We start from the raw sequence: 24404 nt of genomic DNA on the forward strand, positions 1-24404 counted from the left end.
ATCATATCCCGGTTGATAAAGCACTTCACCCGCTTTGCTATATCACCTGTGATTTTTATGTCTCTCTACTAGCCTTCAGAGACAACGGCGCCGTAAGAACCGAGATCTAGATAGTATATATATATAGGCTAGGTGTAAGCTATCATACGCTCACTAAGAACATTAGCTGCGGTATTATAGCCCGACACACGGCTAAGTGGAATTATATGCTAGTAGGATATTATAGTATAGTGGCTATTAGTATCGGACAGAGTAGAGGCTACATCACCGGTGGTAAAAATGTTCGGGGTTAATGGGACACGAAGGTGCTAGTCCACATAAAGGCGACCGAGTCTATCCTTAGATCCGGTAATCTACTATATAAGAGTTATTGCCCTAACCCAGCGGGGTAAATCAAGTCAGGCCCACTGGATTTAGGGTTATCAAGTTAAGTATGGGGGAAAAAAGTGGGGACAGGGCTCACTGGATTTAAACTTCCGATCCCCACTACATTTAGATTTTATTATCGTAGAAATCCTAGATTTTAATATATTATATAGTATAGTCATATTTATGAGCATTTTAAATTTGAAGCCGATCCAAGTAGATTTAAGTATATTATTCGCGGTTCAAAGTTAGCCAGTTTTTGGATAGGGTAACCGTCACCCGCCGACCGTGATACATCAACCACTAACATCACAATAAACTACCCTATAGGGGTTAAGTGATAGGATTTATTTTTCCATTTAAAAATTCAGGGGTAGGTTCCTAGATCCTATAAGAGCTTCCTATTTTATTTTTAACCCTATTAACGCCTATTATGTATATTAGTGAAGTAACGATTCTATAGCGTAGATAATATTTATACGTATATATATATTTCTATATTTAGCATAGACCGTGAATACTAGGCCCACGAATTTTTTTATATTAACACCGAGTTCTAAGTGTTAATTTACTATAAATATTAATATAGTATACGCCGTAGCTAGGTAAAGACCTATTTAATTAGCACCGTTCACCGGATTCCTAGTGTAAGGGTATACAGTAAACTCCCGTTTTCGGCACTCCCAGGTTAGGCACACATTTTTATTAGGCACCAAAATCTGTTGGATGGACCCACTTCTTAGAGTTTTCCCATATATAAGAGGCCAACCGGCACACCTTTTTGTCTGGCACACAAAATTCTCTTCAATTTTTGCTTAGTCATATAAACCGACCAATCAGAATGCAGGATTTTTCCCCTTCCAACCCTTCCACCCCTTCTTCGGTCGCTCTTTCAGCTAAACTAGCTATACCAAAACAACCTAATAAAGGTATATCCGATGCTCAGAAAAAAGCATTACGTATCTATGCATCGGAGACACGCCCTAAACCTACTCAGAGAGAATGCGCTGAGTGGTTTTCATCTCAATTTAATCGTCATATCAACCGTGCGACCGTCTCCAAGATTCTTTCATCCAAATACGAGTACCTTGATACTGGTTTAGCTGGTTAGAACAAACGCCCGTTAGCATCTCGGTGGCCTCTATTAGATAAGGCCCTATATATCTGGCAGCAGCGTCACGAGAATGCCGGTTTTCCTATAACAGGCCCATTGATTCAGAGCAAAGCCGTCGAATATTGGAAGAAAATACCCCAGTATAAAGATCTCGACCCGCCACTTTTCTCTAAAGGGTGGCTATCACGGTTCAAACAGCGCCATTCGATCTGATATTATACCTCCTATGGCGAATCTGCATCGGTTCCGGCTTCGATGTATTCCGACATGGAAGCTATTCGGGCTATCTGCGACCAATATCAGCCAAACGATGTCTATAATATGGATGAAACAGGTCTATTCTGGCGTCGAATGCCAAATGGGGGTCTATCGAGTAAGGGTAGTCCTGGTTATAAAAAAGACAAGACCAGGATTACTCTCGCAGTAACGACTAATGCTACTGGTTCAGATCGAATGCCTCTATGGTTAATAGGCACTGCGAAGATGCCTCGTGCTCTACGAAAACTCAATATCCTAGTACTTGGATATGTCTGGCGATGGAACAAGAACGCATGGATGCGCGGTAATGTTATGCAAGAATGGTTCCGCTCGTTTTATAGGCATATTGGCACATAAAGACGAGTCGTGCTATTGCTCGATAACTTTAGCGCGTATCTCTCTGCGCTTGAACATGCGCCACCGCCGTCTAATATTAAAGTCGTTTTTTTGCCACCAAACGCGACCTCGGTTTACTAGCCATTAGACCAGGGTATCATTAGAAACCTTAAGCACTATTATCGGAAGAAATGGTTGACATGGATGGTTAATATGATAGACCGCGGCGTCGATCCTACGCAGAGAATGAGCCTCTATTACACACTACATTGGATCACCTAGGCTTGGAGACGTGACGTTCTAGATGAGACTATTCAGAAGTGCTTTATCAAGAGCACGCTTATTAGTCCTAGCACTAATGAGATAAATACGTCTCCGTCTGAGGACCTTCAACTAGGTGATTTATACGCAGAGGTGACCGACCGGCTTCCTGGTACAGAGGTTATGGCATTAGATGAATTTCTAGACCCTCCAGGAGAAAACATCGACGTGGAAGAGCCTGATTTATCTGATATTATCGTTCATTTTTCAGAAGAAAATACAGGTGGGGATAATGGGGTTCAGGATAGCGAGGACGACCAGGACGAATATATATTCGGACCACCGCTGGATATCCTCTCGCGTGTTGAAGCTATTGAATATATGCATAAAGCTCTTCAATTTGCCCAGCACCAAGAGGGAATTACTGAGAGAGATCTACGTGATATAGAGAGGATCGCTCATCTTTTTTCTCGATTCGAGATCAATGGGAGGAAGCAGAGAAGGGTGGATGACTACTTTAGACCAAAAACAGACTAGTTCTTACTAGATGAGGTTTAGCGCGATATTAGTGGCACACTTTCATTAGGCACATCGGAATTCTGTTGCACGGAGGCCCGTGCCGAAAACGGGAGTTTACTGTAGTATATCTACGTTGCTATATAGGAATAGGATTATATCTAGGATAAGCCCTAGGTAGAGAGTTAGCCCTACTAGATTAACGAACCGATCCCCGAGTTACTAATTCACGAGGATAGTATATTATATTTATAATATAACGTATATATATACCGTTAGATACGTAGTATAAAGACCTATTAGTTAGAGGAGTATAATTATCGAGTTTAGTAGGGCCGAGGCCGTCCGATATCTACCTAGGCCTAATCTATCTAGGCTAATATTAATCAAAATAGCCGTCCCGTATTATACTAGCGGTTATTTACCTAAGGTCCCGGATCCTATTTTATTCGTGTAGCCCGGCCGACCCCTAACGCCCCGGCTAATAGCCCTATAGCGAATACCGATACCGTTAACTAGTTATTAAAGGCGATACAAGAGTATTAGCGCTAGGATTAGGATACCCACGAAATTATTATCTAGGCTAGTAATTTAGATAAAGCTACGCCGTGATTAAACCGGACCGGTTAGGTACGGTATTTATAAGGTACCCCCCGCTAGGTATTATTTAAGAGTACCTAGCGGCCCGCCGACGATACCGAGGGTCCTGAGCGAGCGATATTAACTATTTAGGAGGGTATAGGGCGATTAGCCACCGTTAGTTAAGATATTACTAAGGTATATAGTTATTTATTACGGATTAACGTTACCCGTACGATAAAGGATAAGAGCCTCTATAAGCTATTATTAGTATATTTAGATATAACCACTATTAAGAAGTATATTTAACTATAGTAGGAGATTATAATATTTTTTGCCCGTATATAGGTATATTTTCCGTTTCGTTAATACAGTGGCCGTTCAAAAGTATTTGGAACACGGTACTTCCGCCCCCGACCGCTCTTTTACACCGCCCACCTACCGCCTACCTATAGTAGCTACACACGAATTCGCGCGCGTGGCCAAAACCAATTTAATCTATCTAGTAGACTAGCCACAATGCGTGGTAAAGAACTAGATATATATACGCGCGAGTGTATATGTGAATTGAAATTCACTCTTAAATGGGGTGCCCGCCGAATTCAGAAGTACCGCTTTCCTGATATCCCTCTATCAACTATCTCATATACCCTGACTATGGAGAGAAAGCGCGTGAATAGTGCGTCTCTCGCGCGTACTGGTACCCCACGTAGGCCTCTGCACGGGACCGGAAAGACCGCACCCAAGACCGCATTAGACCGCACCGCGCGGTCTTTGGTCCCAGACCTTGAGACCGCTGGGCGGTCCTACATTTTTAGGGACCGCACCACTGCGGTTTGGTGCGGTCCTGCGGTCCTGCAAACAAGCAAAACATCTTAGACCCAAGGTATGCATAATTTATGTAGAAGTCGCCTGTATTTTCGAGTATTCTGCTTTCAAATGATATTTAATTTTATATAATTCTGAGGTAGGAGTAAAGAATAATTCTTTGTTTGGTGTCTGTTGATTTCTACCGAAAAAGCGAGGATTGACTGATTTCCTTATGAATAGCTTATGTGGTTCTTGTTTCTATTAAAGATATACAAAATCCTCATCCTGTCTCAAGCGCTTTGGAACACGCCCAGATGAACGCCTCTGAGTAGTCCTCCCTTCTTCTAAGTGGCTATTATCAGGCAGGGGAACCTCATCGTCATCATCGTCAAGTTCAAATAGCTGATCCGGGGTAGCCCTTCTCTTTCCAAGCGCTCGCGCACTAGGAAGTTGGATAGTTTCGGCAGAATCTTCAGTAGTGGATAGGTCTTCCTCGTTATCACTAATTGGATCAAATTGTTCCTCTTTCTTCTGGGCGTCCTTCTGCTCTTTCTTTGCTTGCTTCTCTTGCGTAGAAAGATACTCATCAACTAGGGTAAGCTGCTCTGACTCCACGTCAAATTTTGTTGTACACATAAACAACATCAATTCCTTGATTGTCTGCGGTTTCAGTGAGCCCCGGCGATAATGGCAGATATCACGCGCAGAGTTAAATAACCGCTCAACGCCAGAACCACTGGCTGGTGTTGTAAGGATGTCTCGAGCAAGGCTTGCCAGAATAGGATATTCATTTTGGTGTTCTTTCCAGAAAACGAGAGGGGTTGCTTCGACAGTACCTAGTGAGGGTGGTATAAGAGAAGGAGTATATAAGAAGAGGTATATAGATTAACTTACTACTTCTAAGATACCGTGTAAGCTCATCTGGAGCCGTCACGTTTGACTGAAGAGATACAGTAGGTCTCAGAAGGATATCAATGTCAGAGACGTCTTGAATTGTGGGCTGGAGAGTTGATGTAGACTGTGCCTCTTCGTAGCGCTACCGGTAAGGCTGAATGTAAGCCTCTAGCGACTGCTTATAGCGAGGCCCCCAGTGAGGTTCCCATTCAGATATTGTGAAGAACTCTAGCTTGTTCCGTGGTCCTAGGATAGTCGCAATTGCATAGAGATCACCAGGAATATCATCAGTCTTTCCATAATACTCTGTAAGCTTATCGCGCGCACGGTCAAGCGCGGACTTCATCACTCTCTTCCAACCAACCTTCTTTCGCGCTAGCTGCACTTTCGCCTTATCAATATGTGTGAATAGGGCGTTATAGATACCAAAGACGTTATGGATAGTCACGTCTGTAGTTGCCGAAAGAGACGAAGTGAATTTGAAGAAGGGATAAGTGATTGACAGAAGATAGTCAACTTGTCGCCATTCATCTCTGTCTATCTTTACATCAGCGAGGTTGAATTGGACACAGAAGTCATCAAAGGCAGACTGCAATCGCCGGGCACGCCTGAGCATGAGGAACGTCGAATTCCATCGTGTCCGAACATCTTGTATAGGCATAAGCTTAGGCTCTTTCGTCTGAAGCCTTATGAAGCTCTCGCGGCGCTGGGGACTTTTGTTGATGTAGACTACTACCTTCCGAACCTAGAATATAGTGCGAGTTAGTAAAGAAAGAGAGATAATAGTAAGAGATTAGAGAGAGCTAGACCTTGTTCAGAGTATCCACGATCTTTCTATTCTCTTGCCGAGCTATATGCCCTTTCTCGGTCCATTCAATCTCTTCCCTCTCGTTTCCTGGGTTCGCGTCCATCTGACCAAGGAGCTCCTTCAAACTGAGCTATATAACATATGCAATACATGGTATACGAATAACCGGTATACTACTAGGTAGCTGTAGGGATTCGACGACCTCTTGAAGGCTACCGAGTAATGTTCCGTTATTAGATACGTTATCAGTAGTAATAGTTAACACCCTCTCAGTAATCCGATGCTTCTCAAGAAGGTCAAGCAAGACAGTGCTTAGATAGGCCCCCGTATGTGAGCCCTATAGAGGTTCAAAGCCAAGTAAGAGCTCTCGGTAATTCCACTCTTGGTCAATGAAATAGCCCGTTATTGCCATAAAAGCTTGGCGAAATGGTGAGGTCCAGCAATCTAATGCAATAGAGAGCTTAGCACTATTAGGAAGCTTCTGTAGAAGAGTATACTGGCGTTCTTCCACGATCTCTTGAAGATGACGGCGGACTGTGGTTGCAGTTGGGATTTCGGGGAAGCAGGGAGCAAGCCGGGCCATCTCAAGAAGGGCGCGAAATTCAGGATGCTCAATAAGCTGGAAGGGTAGCCGCGAGGCAGCAATAAAGGTAATTAACCTTTCCATCCAAGCTTGCGGCGTAAATGATGCTTTACGAGACGACAGATATGCCTAGAAGGGGTATTTTATAAGATTAGTAATAATTAGAAAAAGGTAGACTGATTATCCATACCCCGTTCTTGATAGCCTTCCTAATATCTTGCGACTAAGTCGGTCCTCTCCGACAGGCACCTACTTGCGAATAATGCCTATTCATAGTAGATGTTCCCCGGCGCTTATCGGCAGGATAGGCAAGGATATGGTCGCAATTCTTGCATATTACCTTAGGAGACCCATCCTGGATAGTAGCGACCTGGTAGAAGTGGTCCCAACATTCTGCATTGCGTCTACCCTCAAAGATATTCCGTTTCATCTTACTTCCATACTCCGTCTTTAACCACCAGACGATAAAATCCTCATTCGCCATTTCTGTCCAGAGGATATAGTTTTTCCTTTTAGGAGGACCAACGCGTTCGAGTGTTTCTGGGATAACAGGAGGAATCGCCGGTCGGAGTAAGTTCACGTTAGGAGTAGAAGTTAGCGTTTCGCGCCCGTCGAGGTTAAACAGCCCATCAGATGTGAAGAAGGAGAAAGTATCTCGTGGATTATCCTCAAAAGCCGATAAGGGATACTGATCAGAGAACTAAGAGGAGGCCTGACTCTGTAACATTTTGACGAAATGAGTATAGGATAGGACGGGGGAGGTAAAGGACTTAAGGAGATACCTACTAAAATATTTCCGTCTACTAGAAAAAGCTGAATAAAGGATTTTCTCTAGGAGAAAGCTATAGGCATGATTTAGATAGATCAAATTGAATTGTAATAGTGATTAGGCAGTAGGCTCCACTTTACTACAATCCGATAGGATAAGGGCTACGAAGACCGCAGAAGACCGCATAGAACCGCAGGAAAAACCGCGATAGACCGCATAGAGGGCTGCAAAGACCGCAGAAGACCGCATAGACAGCTAGTAGGAAATACTATGATTGACCGCAGAGGACCGCAGAGAACCATGAGGAGGACCGCACAGGACCGAAAAGGACCGCTAGAAGGCCCATATAATAGTATAATCCTCCTTTTCTGTCTAAGTCTACACTTCATATCAGAGAAACCAATTTTGAAAAGAGATTATTATGATATATTAGTAGTAGAATATAGAATTTCAAGATAAATAGTTAACTAGAGAATCTAAGCTCTCTGATAATACCCTTAATACCTATTTTAGCTGTATGTAGGGGGTTATGTACACTCAACGAAGAAGTCTCAGATAAAGATAGGGTCAGGTACTGATATCGAAATATATATTTCTTACCTCATACACCTAGCCAGCAATAATTATTACTAAACCTCTCTATTAGAACTTAGAAATATACTAGTACTGGCAGGTCTAGGTATTTTAAATAGTAGATTTTCTATATACGAGTATATTTCATCTGTTTTCATAGTGGCTGATGCTGAAATACAGTAAATGTTTATGAAGGGACCAAAACAGTGTTTAATAACAGTAATTAAATGGGATGAATCATCAATTTATGTAGCCGAAAAGAGAAGGTCTTGGTAGAATTATGCAATTGCGGTTCACCGTGGTGAAGACCGCAAGGGACCGCGGTTCACTATGGTGCGGTCTCAACCCCCGAATTCGAGACCGCAAGACCGTGCGGTCCGGTCCGCGGTCCTCGACCTAAGGACCAAGACCGCACCATGCAGAGGCCTAACCCCACGTAAGCTTTCTGAAGAGGATAGAGATCGTATTTACGATGCAATCCAATCGAATCCGTCTATCACACGTGAAGATCTACTAAAAGAGGTGGATTATAAGGTTAAAACCTCTTCAATCTGGCGGTTAACGCATGAAATGGGTCTCCGGAAGTGGCGTAAGATGGATAGACCCTATCTTACACCTGAGCACGCGGCAAAGCGCCTCTCTTGGGCCCTTACCTATCGTCACTATACACCAGAAGATTGGAAGCGAGTCTTTTGGTCGGATGAGACTACAATTGAACGAGGGCAGGGTGCGCGAAAGGAGTGGACCTTCGTTCCGCCATGGAAACAGCTTCAGGAACGGTCGCATGGCGTTCAGATGTCTCTTTCGAAGTCAAAACAGATAAAACAGATGTTTTGGGCTTGCTTTGCAGGTTCGCCTCGAAAGACTGGCCTAATTCCACTATACGGAGACCCTAAAGCAGACAAGAAGGGTATCACGAAGGAGGTTATTCACGATCTCTACCAAAGAATCCTACCGACCTTATTAGATAATGAGGACGCGATATTTCAACACGACAACGCACCTACGCATACTGCATTAATTGTACGTGCTTTACTGCGAGAGTTAAATATCACCGTCATGGATTGGCCGCCTTATTCGCCTGACCTAAATCCAATTGAGAACCTCTGGGCGCTGCTGAAGGCAGATATCCTAAAGATTCGGCCAGATCTGCGAGATATGCCTAATAATGAGGAGACTCTAGCTGAATTGGTGGATACTGCTCAATTTGCATGGGAAAACCTGACTATCCGGCACTTTGTTAACCTAGCTGAGACTATGCCTCATCGTGTTGAGGAGGTAATTAGATACGAAGGATGGCATACTAGTTATTGAATCTATTGATTTTGGAGGTTCCGACCGGCAGAAAAGCGGCAGAAAATAAGTGGGGCTTGTACCATGTTCCAAATACTTTTGAACGCTGACTGTATATAATCGGGGGTTTATAATAGTAGTATATATATCGTAGCGTAGTTTAAGACCTAATCCCGCGCTAATCTATTACCACGAGATAGATATTAATTTCCCTAGGTTAAGTATAGTTAGAGATCCCCTAAGTATCGGTATACTAAGCGGTAGTAGTAGTCGTGGGATACCGTATAGCGCTATACCTAGGCCCGTACTAATAGCCCCGATCCTATCGAGGACGATAAACCCGAACTATTCGAAATCCGTCCTATTAAGAACGTATTATTAAATTTTAGCATGGATTTATTACGATAAGAGATCCGGAATAATAAATATAGGTATACTATAATATATACTACGGCCGTGTTAGGATATAGCTAGTTTAGATAGGCGACGCCCGAGAATTTCCTACCCCGTATATCTAGTATAATCAAGATCACGCGGTTTTTTATTTTATATAAGGCGTTATAGTTAGATCCCCGGTTATTAGAGATCCGTCGTAGATTTACCGGGTAATAGGGCCACCGATAGTTCGAGAGTAATATAATCGAGTTTAACGAGATATATATATATAAGGATCCCGACGAGGGATATAAGAGTACCCTAGGGTCCCCTAACCTAGTGCCTAGTTCACCCCTATCTAGTGATAATATATTAGGTTAGTTCACCTAGGAGTAGCGCTAGAACCCTATACGTACGTTCCCTAAGTAGGTAAAATATTTAGTCGATTTATTTATAGTACGTAGCACTAACGGGCCTATCTAGTAGTAGATAGATTTACGTATATACGGCCGGACGGTGTTTATAAATACCCTATCCGAGGGCTATATTAGATAGAAGTCCGGGGATAAGTTATTATATAAGTAGGTCTATTTTAAGATAGGTAATTTCCGGGGATTTATATACGGTTTAGTAGGTCGGATATAGGAGTATTTAGTACACGAGTTAATATTTTATACGTAGAGCGCCCCCCCCCCCCCCCCCCCCGGTTATCCTATAGGATAGTTTATATAACGATACTACCTAGAGTACTAGCGGGTAGAGTTTTATCTAGGATTTACGTACCTAGTGATCTATAGTAAGTGGTTAATATAGCGGGTACGTAACGAGCCTATATTATAGCGTCGGTTTATCTAGTCCGACGGCTAAGGTTTCCGGATATATACTATTAATCGTTTTTTCCGGGTAGTTAGTTAGTTCCGTGAGCGATTAAGTATAGCTATCTATATATATACCGGTTAGCCTAGCTAGGCCCTAGAGTTAATAAGTATCCGCTACCGTAATAGTAAACGGGAACGCTATAATATATTTATTAAGGACGGGATAGTAGTATTTATTAGCCGGTATTATAAAGGGTTTCACGTTAAGAATAACGCTAAGGTGATTTTCCGTTATTTACCGTATAAGATTAGTGAAGTGGTAGTGTAGTATTTATAGTTAGTATTACCGTTTATAGAGTAGATATAGTTATACTAGCGATATTTCCGGGGCGAACCCGCCGCTATAGGCCGTCGGGCTGAATATATATAGTCCCCCGATCCCGACCGGTAGACCGAGTAGAGTAGCGTCCGGTTACGTAAGGTATTAAAACGGGAGACGGCGATTAGATTAGATAGTTAGAAGTTAAATTTATAGGTATATCGGGATATTACTATCGCTATTAGTCGACGGTATTTATGGCGTAGTAGCTAGTTTAAAGCTAATACCGAAGATAAGGGGAATAATATCGACGATAAGATAGGTATAAATAAGGACGGGATAGCGGTATTTATTACCGATTTATAGGCTACGTATTTATCTAGTATCGCCGGGACCTAATATAGACGAATATTAATAGAGAACCCTAACCGTATTACCCGGTACCGGGAGTTATTCCGAGAGGCTAGCTAAGATTAATACTATTTTTTAGGATTTAAGTCTACGTACGTAAGCTAGGTACACTAGGCCGTCGGAGCTAAGCGTAAAAACCTATAGGACTAAGCGGCCGAGGCGTAGATCTAACGCCGGTATTATATATACGAGAGTAATATAGATAAGGCGTTCTAGTATATAATAGGCGGTACCGATATATTATTACGTAGGAACTAAGCGCCCGTATTATAGGCGATTAAGCACGGGGAGAGCCCGATTATAGCCGTTATACCTACGGGTAGTAGGAAGAGTATATTATTTATATTACCTATATAGGTAAGCGGTAGCGCGGGGTTAACGATCGTGGTAGTTCCGTTAATTTTATTATATAGGGATATATAGGCGCGATACTAGTAGTTAGGGATTTTATATACCGTATAGGATCGACGCTGCCCCCCTAATAGTGTATCGATTATATTAATTACCCCTAAGGGTATAGAGAATAAGGAGTTTATAGATTTTATAGCCTAGTAGCGTATATTATAACGGTTAGATCGGATTATAATTAACGAGTACTACGTAGTGTTAAACGAAGAGGCGGAATTCCGGCTATTATTATAGTAGTTAGGTAAGTTACGTTTAGCGGCTACGTAGATAGTGTTATTAATAGCTATATTACCCCTTACGGCGGAGGATATATTATTTAAACGGATAGGATAGCCCTAGGATTAAGTTTTATTATACCGTAGCTATACGAGCCGGTATAATATAGTATATCGCGTTTATACTATCCCGGTAGAAGAAGGATATAATTATCCGTTCTGGTAGATATAGATACCTAGCGTAGTCGAATTTATCTAGGACCGTATACGGCGAGTATACCCTAGGCGAGTAATTATATATAGTACCGTACGAGAGTATATAACGGTATTAGCGGAGCGGTTAGGTTATATAGTATATCACGGGAAGTAAGTAGATAAGGATAGAATATTAGTATCGTTCCGTAGTACGCCCGGAGCCGTTATTACCGCTACTAGTGTATTAGGTATAAGGATCGATATCCCCGATATTCGAAGTATAATCTATATTAGTTAGCCACAGACGATATTAGATTACGCGCAAGAAAGCGAGCGAGCGGGACGTAATAGGTAACTTAGCGAGGCGATTATTATCTAGGCCGAAGGTCGGACGGTAGGGCGTAAAAGCCGTCCGTTTTAGATATAAAATACGCTAGTAAAGGAGTATTAGTGAGTAGTTAAGTATATAGAGGTAGCGGTAATAGGTTACTAGCGGGTTATATTAGATAGTTATTTAGATAGCCCCGTTAGGGGATACTATCGATAATAATATAGGGATATAATAGTGAAGTCCGTGTGTGATAGATACTAGGCGGATTAGTAAGATTAGGAGTCCTAGATAGGATCGGAGTCGCTTATCGCTAAGGATACGGAGATAGTCGATACGGAAAGTATAGGCCTATCGATAGGGTTTAGATAGTTAGGAACCCGAGGCCGTACGAATACGGATTAGGATAGGATAGTTCTATCTATAGTACCGGATATATTATAGGTTATCGGTAATCCGGGATCGATTAGTAGTACTATAGCGAGTAGCGAGAGAGGTAGTTTTATATTATAGGCGCTATAGAGCCTCGTTATCTAATACACGGAGAGGGTAACGGATATAGCGAGCGAAGGTAGGGTACTAGTATAGATCCGATACGAATTCCGATAGTAAGATATCTAGCGGGTATAATTATCCTAGCGGTACGGAGGTAAGGCTAGGAAGCGATTATAGGACGAGGAGTTTTTGATTAGCGAGATCGAGACGTAGGTTAATCGATATTAGATATACGCGTAAGAAGGGTATAATAACGGGTATAAGATATATCGGTATTAGTACGGGGAGGGGGTAAATCGAGAGATAGCGCGGGTAAATAAGGAGTAGATATAAAGGATTCGTCGGTATATTAAGTATAAGGGGTTCACAGTATATTATTAGTATAGATTACCGTAATATATATATAGGCGAGCGGATCCTAAGGTTAAGTAGAGTAAGGGAATAGTGAAGTAGTGTAATAGGTACCGTACGGTATTAATCCCGATAGTAGTAATAATAGTAAATAGGCCCTATACGGATCGTGAGATCCGGGAACGTTAGTTCTAGCGGTTAGCAGAGAACGGGGTAGCTAACGTAGCCTATAACGACGACGGGTTAATTCGATATTTAGGGCGGATAGCGAAGGGTATAGGGCAGAAACGGAGTTAATTAACGGAGGAGTTTATATAGTTACGTCGGGCGTACTAGGGACGGGAGAATAAGTAGGTAGTAGAGATATATATTTAGTAGATATATAAACGAATATAAAGTCGCGAGGAGACGCGTTAGAAGATTTTTTAGTAGGATCGATTCGTGTTATCGGACGGTAGTGGTTTAAGGACGATAGGATATAGGGTATAAATCGGATAGGATATAGGTAAACCTAACTAAAGGTCGTTAAGTAGAGGGGATTAATATAATAGGGATAAACTAGACTAAAGGTCGTTAAGTAGAGGAGATTAATATAATAGGGATAAATAAGGTATATTATACGGAGGTATTTATAAGGTTAAATAGGTTATATCGTGTATATTAAGGGATTAAGCGGAATTAAGTAGGTTATAAGGAATATCGAACGAATATATAGAGTAGTAGGGTAAAAATAAGTTACGGTTATAAGTAATTAATAGGATATTTGTCAACATATGGATATTGTGGGGTCACATGACGAAGGACCCACTCATATAACCCCTCTCTACATCTAGATCTTCTTCTCTATAAGATCTATCGAATTGATCCTCAACGATCTTACATTAAATTGCATACTCGCATTGAATTGCCTACTTAGGCAGGAGACTATCTAACACTCCAATACTCTTTGCTTTCTCATGTGATCTTTTACCATGTTTCCAAGATATAAATACTGCTATGTTTCCTAACTAAATTGAATCAAGTTTATCATCCTTTGTGATCTCTCTTCTAGATCAGTGGTACTCTTCCACAATCGTGGTACTTCTCCTTCATAGAAGTGCGCACGACCGATAGACTCATAACCGTGTATTCAGACACTATATTGAGTATTTACCAATCCTTATGCACACTATCGTCTTGTGTGTATAACCACGACTTTATGGTCACCGCCTAGAGTCCGACAGATATCCTATTTAACTAACCGGTATAGTAAGATCTCGGGGATAATAGTAGTACTACTTTCGATTATACTATACCTATACTAACAGACGATACTATACCTATACTAATAGACGAAATCCTCGGAGATTAACTAATCACACCGCTGCTTAAACCGAAATCGGACGAATCGATAAGATCTAGCGAATCAGAACTAGAGGATATAGTCCCTTTCGTCTTAATTAATAATATAAACTTCGACCCTTCTAGATATAAACCTCTTAATATACTAACTAAGCGCCTACGATTAGATTCCGATTTAACCGACGACGAAAGTGAGAGAAAACGCCCTTACTTATCCCTTATAACCTATTTCTAAGCTTTCTTATCTAATTAACACTAATAACTAAAGATTACGATCTTATTAATTCCTCCGCTACTACCTAGCTACTACTAATTAGCTGGTTATCCTTTTAAAAGCTAATTCCGATAAGCTATATAAATCGAATTTAATAAGCTTCTAGATATATATATATTCGAACCTATTAATAAAGAGCTTATTAGCTATATATACTAATCGAATTATAAAGGTCTAAACTAATCGAATTATCTACGCTACTAGCTTATACTAATAAGACAGGTCTTCATGACAATTTGGGTTTACCAAATGGCTGCCACTTTCGGCGTCACTCAACGCCTTTTTCGGCCGTCATTTGGTAACACGTGACCTTGATCTCCCGACACGTCCCCGTCCGGCTACCACCACGCAGCAACCAGACCCACTCTCAGGCAACCTCGCAATTCAGTTGTCTCTAAGGTCCCATCGTCTTAACGCCCTGTGAGGGCGCCAAAAATGGCCTCACTGCGCCCCATTAAACGGGCCTGGCCTTTGGCCAAGTCACGACGGCGCCAACCTACCTCCCGTGGCCCCCTTTCCTTTATATTCTTCGTTCTTCCACCCTTCCTGCTCCCTCGGTCGTGAGTGTATCTTCCCCCGCCTACAAGGGGCCCTTTCCTTCATATTCTTCGTTCTTCTTTCTTCCGTCTTTCCTGCTCCCTCGACCTTGGGCGTATCTCCTCACAAACCAGTCGCTCGTTCATCTATTAGTGCGCTGCCAGCCGCTTAGCCGTATCGTGGTTTCGTGGCCTCAGTCCCTTCCGCGTCCTCCGCATCTTCGCCGTCCCTTAGTTTCCTCCGATCCCAACGATGAAGCGCTCTCGGCTCCGACGGAATAGAAAGCCGGGAAGTGCCAGTGGCGAGGATGATATAACTGCGACCACTACTAGCGACTCCGACCACCAGGGCGATACTACTTATGAGACGGATCTAACGGAGCCGGACGATGCCTCGAGCTCACGGAAACGTCTCCGGTCGGATGAAGACTGCTCTACCTTGGAGCTAGGGCTCTTCAATGACTTAGGTGAATTCTACGATGATCCACTAGATAATGATAGAGTTAATCTCTCCGAGATCCCTAAGGATTTCGACAAGGCGCCCGGTACGCTTAAACGACGAGATCAGATTAAGGGCCGGTGGAAACGGTTAGTGATAATAGAGATCTACCTTATTTCCGTCTACTAATATAAGCGTAGGTACTATACTAGCCAACGGATAAATAAGCCTAATATATCAAAATAGCGGGAGCCTAAGGAGGCGCTACGCCAGGCGTCGAACAATGACATATATCGGTTCCTAGGGTAGTGTCTCAAGCTCGAGCGTGGCAAGAATAACCGACGGTTAAAGCGTATTAATAAAGCTAGCTCGTTAAATACGGACTAGAAAAACCTCCGCGGCTACTACTAAAAGCTTACCAAGATCAAAATAAACGATGCGGATAGCTTAGATATACGGAGGGTTAGTAATATAAACCTGAATTCTTTTTAGATCTGGTTGATCATCTTCCCTAATAGCTAATTTATAGGGTATAAAGTACTTAGTCTAAGAGTATAGGTTAGATACCTAACCGGGAAAGAAGACGCTAGTTTATATCGAGGATATCGGCCCGTTCAACGAAACTATTTTATCGACGTAGGAGAAGAAGTTTCACCTAGGATTCTAACGCATCTAGGTATGCCTATTTAACTCTCTCGCTCTATTCACTATATACCGGAGGAACGCCTTATTAAGTCTATAGTTTAAGGACCTATTAATCTCCCTTCAGAAGGATCCTCGTGGAGGGCCCCCCATTCCTATAATTAAACTCATAGCCGAGGGAACCAAAAAGTTCCTCGGGTTAACTAAATTGTACGGCGGCCACAATTTCTTTACCTCTCCTTAGCCCTTTCTCTACATAATATCTCCCGAGATTCTTCTCGGAGTTCTTCGGAATATCCAACTAGATCATACAGCTAACTAATCAGCAGGACGACTTTTGCACTTCCCGAAGTGGTCTACGGGCCCTCTTTAGTGATATACCTACATATATTACTTTTCGGCATCCTGTTCCACGCACGCGTATTCCGGAATTCGAGGCTAACCTCGAAAGCCTAGCTACGGAAGCTCTTTATTAGTAAAGGCTATAAGCAGCTCCTAGTGCCCTTAGACCCGAATAAGTCTAATTAGTATATCTTCTATAAGACAGACTTAGTCAAAGGCGTTCCGACTATTCAGAGGACTACACAGATATCTAAGTCCGCGATATCCACTATACTAGTCACCTTTAGGGAGATCCGCGGGTGGAAAGGGGCGTTCTATACCTATCAGTTCCGTTATAGAAGTGGTAAAGTGATTAACGAGAGTGGTAAGTACTACTATAGAGGCCATAAATTCTTCCCTCCCTTCTCTTCCGTTAGTGGCTAATATAGTCTATAGGGTAGATAAGCAAGGAATAACACATGTTGATCATAAAGCACGCTAGCCCCCGGACCTTTCTCAACTATTATCATCCGCTATAACTCGACACCGATATAATCCGGGTTATCTATAGCCTCGACCCGGATATAGAACTAATGCGAGCCGTTACGCGTCAAAGTCGTTAGCGGGACACGCGACGCCTACGCTATTTAACTAATCAACAGAGGGTATAACTTAAGGATTATCCCGAGTTAGAAGAGGCCCGGCGTAATCTTAGCAAGATTCGTGCCCAATACGAGGAGACCTAGCAGCCCGCCCTACTCCCTCGGATCTAGTAACGGGAGAAAGAGGTAAGAAACACGCGAAAACGGTTACAAAGGAGCTTACGGCATCAGATCCGAGAGAATTTTAATAAGGAGTAAGCGTTTCTAGATATCGAGGCGTAACTATCTAGTACCGTGGTCAAGGATAAGAGCGAGGATAAATCATCTTTAGAAGACACCATACACCCCCTTTAGTTATATCTAGTACAGAGTCTTCTATCCTACCCAATCTCTAACTCGTTAGAGGATAAGTGGAATCGGCGCGATACGGGTACTATAGCCGTCGTGCAGTATTATAACGTCCTTAAAGGAGGCCCGTTAAGGGGCCGGCCTAAGCGGAAGGCCTCTGAATCCGCTACGTCGGCTAGTCCCACAAACTAGCCGTAGGATACAGGGCAGACCCAAAATATTGCCGACTCATGTAAGGTACCTATTTCTGTGGCTAGCAAGCCGTCGCGTGCTACTAAGGAATACCTCGAGAAGTCCGAGAAGCCGGAGGCTTACTTCCAATGCTTTGCAAATAAGGGGCTCCCCGACCATGTTCGCTTCCAGATGTATCATGACGCTGGGTGTGTTACACGCCATTTTGACGCTATCCACCTAAAAGAACAGCCACTCGAGTGCAACTGGTGTGAAGTAGCCTTGCTACATCAAATGGCGTTCCAGCGCCATGCTTTTGATGTGCATCATGTACGCAGTCGCAAGCGTTGCTCGAATCCGATACAGGAACTTCAGAGACAAGAACACGCAGGCCAAGATGTGCTACGGTAGTTAAGCGGAGGATTATCCTCTGTATAGATATGGGCGTGCACTGTCTGCCTTGTTAGGGCAGCATTGCAACGCTCTAGTCTAGTCCCACACTGTCACAGCTTGACGTCCAATCGTGCAATGAGCTTGGAATATTGCGATCGCACCATGTCCAATTATTTCCCGGGGCTGAGTCCGTCACTGTTGGTTCTCAGGTATATAAAAGGCCTCCTTCCCCGGAGGGAAAACCGCGGCCGGCCTCAGGACACATCCCAAACTAGCCCAGGCAGATCTATCCTGGGACAGCCCACTTTTTCCCCTCCTTCTTGACCAACCCAGGCAGATTTGTTGCTCCGATAGAATCTATCCCAGGGCAGACCACGATTTCCTCTCCCTTTAAGTTACCACAAGCAAAGTTACTTCTCTCGATCGACCAGATCGCAGGGCCGACCACGCTTTCCCCTCCTTGAAGCTACCACTCAGTCAACCAGATCGCCGACCACGCTTTCCCCTCCATTTAAGCTACCACAAGCAAAGTTGCTTCTTTCGATCGACCAGATCGTAGGACCAGCCACGCTTTCCCCTCCTTTAAAGCTACCACATGCAAGGTTGCTTCCGTTAAGCCCGTCGTAGAGTGGACCACAATCTTCCCTCGTTTCAGGGGACGCTGTGAACTAGAAAATGAGGCTAAAAGCGGCATTCAAGGTATGATGTTAAAATTCGGAAATCTAGATACATTGGAAGGAATATTATTCATCGCAATGGAGAATATTCCAAGAACCTATCAGACAGCATATGTAGTTGCTGCTTTGCCAGCCCACAATGTTCCCTTAACTTGGCTCAATGTCCCAGTAACTTGACTGGTTCCCTTGCGTGGAGCCCAGAATACTCCCCTCACGGTTTCTTGAAAGCGTATATACCATGCCTCGACAGCTCTCACCTTTCCACTCTCACCTGGCTTCCCTTTCCGTGCGCCACTCACGATTTTCTAGATAGCGTGCACTCCATGCGTCCACAGCTCTCACCTCCTGGTGCCCCCTAACCTCCCGGCGCTGTGTGCCGCGAGCTACAGCACGGTTTCTCTAAAAGAGTGGATACCATGCGCCAGTGCCTGCCTCCCGGCACTGTTTACCGGGGGGCACAGCACGGTTTCTCTAACAGCGTGGATACCATGTGCCAGTGCCCGCCTCCTGGTACCCCCTACCTCCCGGCGCTGTCTGCCGGAGGCCACAGCACGGTTTCTCTAAAAGCGTGGATACCATGTGCCAGGGCCTGCCTCCCGGCACTGTTTACCGGGGGGCACAGCACGGTTTCTCTAACAGCGTGGATACCATGCGCCAATACCTGCCTCCTGGCTCTCTTTACCGTGGGCCACTTGGAATGAGCTAGGATAGTCAGCAGATATTTCCAACCCCCTTTTTCAATACTTCCCTTTCCGTGCGCCACTCACGATTTTCTAGATAGCGTGCACTCCATGCGTGCAGCTCTCACCTGGCTTCTACTTCCGTGACTTCACGATTTAGCTCTTTCTAGAAAAAGAAAAGAAAAATAACGGGCACAACGAGTACACTCTTTTAAGAAATCATGAGCAGGCGCGAGAAAGAAGCAGACAGATTACAGCTTTATTCTCTATCGAGGGTGTTCGCCTGAGCTCTATCATGTGACATGATTCAAAGTATAATAGGGCTCATCCAGGAAGCACGAAGCGAGATGCTATAGGTCATCATGGACGAGCTCCCAGTCAGAATAGCGGGAAGGGAAGTGCCTTAGTTTCGCTATCTGATCACTTGATCCATATATATAACATCCCCGAGTAGTGTACAGTAAGCGCGTCAAACTACCTCAAGATCTCGATCCGTTACTAGCGTCGGGGTTGGATAGTATGAATTCTAGAGTCATTAGTGGACTTTCCATCAGAAAGCATCTGCGACATACTAGCTGAGAGCCAAGAAAGTCCCAAAATCCCGAAGCATCCGCCGAAAAAATGTATACTTGGCCCGTCTCACGGAGACGTATTCCCAGACAGACATCTGCATCGCACATGTTGCTATATTCGCTTGCCTTTGTCATCAGAGTTGATTTACGACGACACTGTTTCTGGCGCTTTGCTTTCTTGCTCGGAACAAGTCGACCCGGTCGGGTGTGTGGTGCAGCAGCCATTTCTAAGTAGCCACTGCCACGAATAAAGAGATGCCTCAAGAGTCACTGTTAGACAAGTGAAGGGGAGAGGAAATAAAACAAGGGGGCTAGCTAGCTAAGTAGTCTCGATTTTGCTGCGTATTAGCAGTTTTTTGGTTTTTTATACGTGCACCAGGTCACGGTTTCGCTAACCGTGCTCCAAGGCGAGAGCAGAACACTGCTACGTTGAAAAACCCCATCATTTCGGACTAAAAACTGAACACAGATAAGTTTGTGAAGACTATGTTTAACCAGCAGCTTTTGCCCAGATTTTGCAAGCTCCGTTTTACAACACCTGGATTACTGAAAATAAAGTGCGGTTTCACCGCCCGTTCCCTTCCGTTGGCCGCGTTGGGGTCTCAGTTAAACCATCCGTGCAATGAAACCGAGGGCAAGAAGACTGTGATCAATTGGCGCTCAATTAATTAACGGTCAATTAACTGAGCATCAACTGTCGCAAAAGACCTTGGTTTTCAACCGCCACATGCTGGGTTTCTCAAACTGGGGCTGCAAGCAACTCATTAATATGATGTTTGAATAGGCGAAGCCTCTGGCAAATCTAAAATGCCCAGAATATCAAGATCCTCAAGCACGACATTCAGTCGCCGTTAAGTGCCCGCAGGGCGTATTGTTACACCAAGTCGTGGTTGTCGCCAGGCAATCAAGAACAGCCACACACAACAAGAGAAAACTACTATAAGTCGTCTGGACGTATTTAGCCAGGCTTATTGTTGTGTGCTCTATGGAGGAAGATCAAGCGTGCATACCGCTGGCGTTTCGTCCAATGTGTGATGCAAAAGCGCATTGTCAACGTAAAGGGAATAGAACGGGTTTTGTCGCCAGTTGACAACCGGCCTAGCCAGCCAATATGCACAGTCATAGAGGACATGAAGATCTATATCGAAAGACTTACATCCCATATGGACCGTCGTCGAAAGACCTAGAGCCCAGATGGCTACTCAGCCATAGTGGCCGCCAGTTGATAGATTGAAGGCCCTACTAGAGCTGGAGCTATGGACGTACGTCCAGAGTGGGTCTGCGTCCACAGCCGCCAGACTGTGGTCCTGAGACCACGGTTCTGGGTCACGGGGCCCAAAGCCTAAGCCTTCCCACCACAGCTGTTACGGTCAAGCGAAAAGATTATGAATCAATTCGGTACTGTTTAAACGAGGCAACTAAATCTAGAGAAAGAAGAAGAGAAGGAAGATTCTAATCCACCCAAAGGGATTGCCTTTATATGGCCCTCCCTTTTCGGCAACTCCCATGCAAACACTTCTCGCCAGTTCGTTCGCAAGACTTTCCGCATCTACGAATCGTAACATTGCCCCCTTGTTTAAAAGGACCTGGCCCTCCAGGTCACGTGCATTCGGGTCTTCCTTTCTGAATCGACCAATCAGATCGCTTTGTTGTTATCTGGGTGATCTGGCTCAAAGCGATCGTTTAATGCAGCTTCAATCTATGTAGTCAATCGTACTGGCGGACCTGGCAGATCTGGGTACTTTCGGTGAAACTCCATCAGCTTTTCAGGCGCATTCTTGTAATCGCGCGCGTAGTACCAATTGTCATCGTCGTTGCCGATCCACTTCGCCTTGTACTGAAGCTTTCGGTAGTGTAGGCGCACTGCCACGATCTCATCGACTTCCCATTCAGGCTCGTCGTCAACGACTTCCGGGGGTTTCGGGTCTTGTAGTTGCCCAGGCAACGGTTCTGTTCGTGCCGCTAATCGGAGTTTCTCTGCCGAAAAAACTGGGTGCACACGAATCGATTCTGGGAGGTCTAGCTTGTACGCATTACCAACCTTCTCCACGATCATGTAAGGTCCACTTGCTTGGTCTGTAAGTTTCCTACCTGGTCGGTCTAGTTTCCAGTGCCTTGTCGTCATAAATACTCGGTCACTAACACCGAAATCCTCTGCCCTACGGTGCCGATTCGCCTGTTGACGCTGACGTTCCTGCGTATGTGTAGCTTTTCTCTGTGTATCTTCCCATATTTCCTGCATCCTGTTGGTGTAATCGCTTGCTTCTTCGTTCTGCGACTCGTTCCTTTGTCGAGGTACAATTTGACTAAGCTAGTCCAAGGCTTCCGCCGGTTTCCAATTAAAGGACACCCGGGGTTCATACCCTCGTTCAACAAAGAAGGGTGAGACTCCCGTCGTTTCTTGGGGTAAAGCTGCGAAAGCGAAGTCTATCATTGCAAGATAGTCTGACCAGTCGTCTTGGTAGTAACTCACGAAAGGTCGTAGTCGCTGTGCTATATACTGATTTATAATCTCGCTTTGACCGTCCGTCTGGGGGTGATGAGAAGTTGATAGTTTTCTTTTAATTCCGAGGATTCGACAGAACTCCTTCCAGAATCCTGATACAAACTGAGGCCCTCGGTCGGAAACAATCGACTCTGGCAATCCTACCTATCGATAGATATGGTCCACGAATAACCGGGCTGTTTCCTTTGTATTAATATCTTCGTGACAAGGTATCGAAATTGGCCGTTTGCTTAGTCTGTCCACAAAAACGTAGACGGTATTATATCCTCTGCGGTCTTTCGGGAACGAGCGGAAATCTATCGTGAGATGTTGCCACGGTCTTCTAGGGATCGGTAGGGGTTGTAGTAATCCTAGGGTTCGGTCTCTCTATGCCTTCGTCCGCTTACAGATTTAGCAGTTATCCATATATCGTTTCACGTCGTTAATTATCTCTGGCTAGTGGTATCTGGCTGTAAGTATACGCTTCGTCTTTTCGATTCCGGGATGAGCGATTGACGGTTATCGGTGGATTTTATCTAGTAATCGTGCGCGTAGGTCGCCTTCGTCGGGAACTACAAGCTTCCCTTTATATAGCAGTAGTCCTTCTTCTATCGTCTATTTCTGATCAGAATGCACTAAGTCACGATATTCGAGAAGACTCTCGCTTGTGCGGTTCGCTGATATCACCCTTTCGACCACCGGGGATAACACCGTTCTTTTTAAAATCTCGGTGTGTCTCGGAGTCGCTGGACTAGCTCCGTTAGGAGTAAATGATCCCGTAAGTCCGCAGGAGACGGGGGTGAGCTCCACGGGCAGTGGATTATCTGGATGGGTACCCTGCTCTAGTGCTTCTCGGGGTAATAGGATCTGTTCGGCTCGCTGGCCGGTCGGTCGGTCCTTTCGAGACAGTGCGTCGGCCACCATATTGCCCTTCCCTGGGCGGTAGCGGATTTGGAAGTGAAACCGTGAGAGGGACTCTCCCTAGCGTACTTGTCTTGCGTTTAGCATTCGAGTAGTCATAAAATACTGGAGGGATTGGTGATCAGTCTAGATATTAAATCGATCTGTACGTTATAAGCCCTCCAGTTCGGCTCGCTACTCTTCTAGTGCGCGGATAATCGCCAGCATCTCCTTATCGTGGGTGTAGTAGCTCTGCTCCGTAGGATTTATGGTTTTTGAGAAATACGCCACTGGATGCCAACCGTCGTTCGCTCCCTTCTGCGAAAGAACAGCGCCTAAATAACTATCCGAGGCGTCGGTTTCGATCTGCGTGAGTGCGTAAGGGTTATAGTGTGCTAGTACGGGCGTGGTCGTTAGTATATGCTTTAGCTTCTGAAAGGCTGCTTGGCACGCGTCGTCCTATTTAAACTGCACTTCCTTCCTGGTTAATCGGTGTAAAGGCCTGGAAATCTTACTGTAGTCCTTGATGAATCGACGGTAGAAGTTGCATATTCCTAAGAACGATTGTACGCCTCTGACTGTACTCGGCGACTGCTATGCGTCGATCACTTTAATCTTGGTAGGGTCTACGCGAATGCCGCTCGTTCCGATAATAAAGCCTAAGAACTTCGTCTCTATAGTGTGGAACTCACACTTCTGGATAGCTACCTGTAGGCCTGCAGCTCGCAATCTGGTTAGGACCTTTCTAACGTGCTTAACGTGCTACTACTCGTCACCCTCTGTGTAGATCAAGATATCATCGATAAACGCGGTGTAGAAGTCGTCTAGATAATCTCCGAGGGCATGGTTTATATATCGTTGGAAGGTCGCGGGTCCATTCGTCAATCCGAAAGGCATCACTTTGTATTTATACGAACCATATCGAGTGCGGAAGGTCGTCAAATCTTC

At 44.3% G+C, this 24404-nt stretch overlaps 4 protein-coding genes across 4 annotated transcripts; 3 read left to right on the forward strand and 1 right to left on the reverse strand.

Moving 5' to 3' along the window:
* Positions 1-3949: 3949 nt before the first annotated feature.
* On the forward strand, positions 3950-4309 carry N7496_012770 (uncharacterized protein; the record flags this gene model as incomplete). Its single annotated transcript, XM_056705683.1, has 1 exon — positions 3950-4309. The coding sequence occupies one exon, from the start codon at positions 3950-3952 to the stop codon at positions 4307-4309; it is 360 nt and encodes a 119-aa protein (XP_056549581.1).
* A 192-nt stretch (positions 4310-4501) lies between these two features.
* On the reverse strand, positions 4502-7225 carry N7496_012771 (uncharacterized protein; the record flags this gene model as incomplete). The annotated part of the gene is made up of 7 exons (XM_056705684.1): positions 4502-5076; positions 5135-5199; positions 5281-5879; positions 5944-6072; positions 6109-6253; positions 6323-6654; positions 6779-7225. Coding segments are annotated over 7 exons (2292 nt in total), but the record flags the coding sequence as incomplete, so codon positions are not given.
* A 972-nt stretch (positions 7226-8197) lies between these two features.
* On the forward strand, positions 8198-9181 carry N7496_012772 (uncharacterized protein; the record flags this gene model as incomplete). Its single annotated transcript, XM_056705685.1, has 1 exon — positions 8198-9181. One exon carries the CDS (start codon positions 8198-8200, stop codon positions 9179-9181), a length of 984 nt encoding a protein of 327 aa, XP_056549583.1.
* Positions 9182-15479: 6298 nt separating this feature from the next.
* N7496_012773 (uncharacterized protein) lies at positions 15480-15854 on the forward strand (the record flags this gene model as incomplete). Its single annotated transcript, XM_056705686.1, has 1 exon — positions 15480-15854. The coding sequence occupies one exon, from the start codon at positions 15480-15482 to the stop codon at positions 15852-15854; it is 375 nt and encodes a 124-aa protein (XP_056549584.1).
* Between the last annotated feature and the right edge of the window lie 8550 nt (positions 15855-24404).

This window comes from Penicillium cataractarum (genome assembly GCF_028827025.1).
Source record: "Penicillium cataractarum strain IBT 29864 chromosome Unknown utg000010l, whole genome shotgun sequence".
Classification (NCBI taxonomy): Eukaryota; Fungi; Ascomycota; class Eurotiomycetes; order Eurotiales; family Aspergillaceae; genus Penicillium; species Penicillium cataractarum.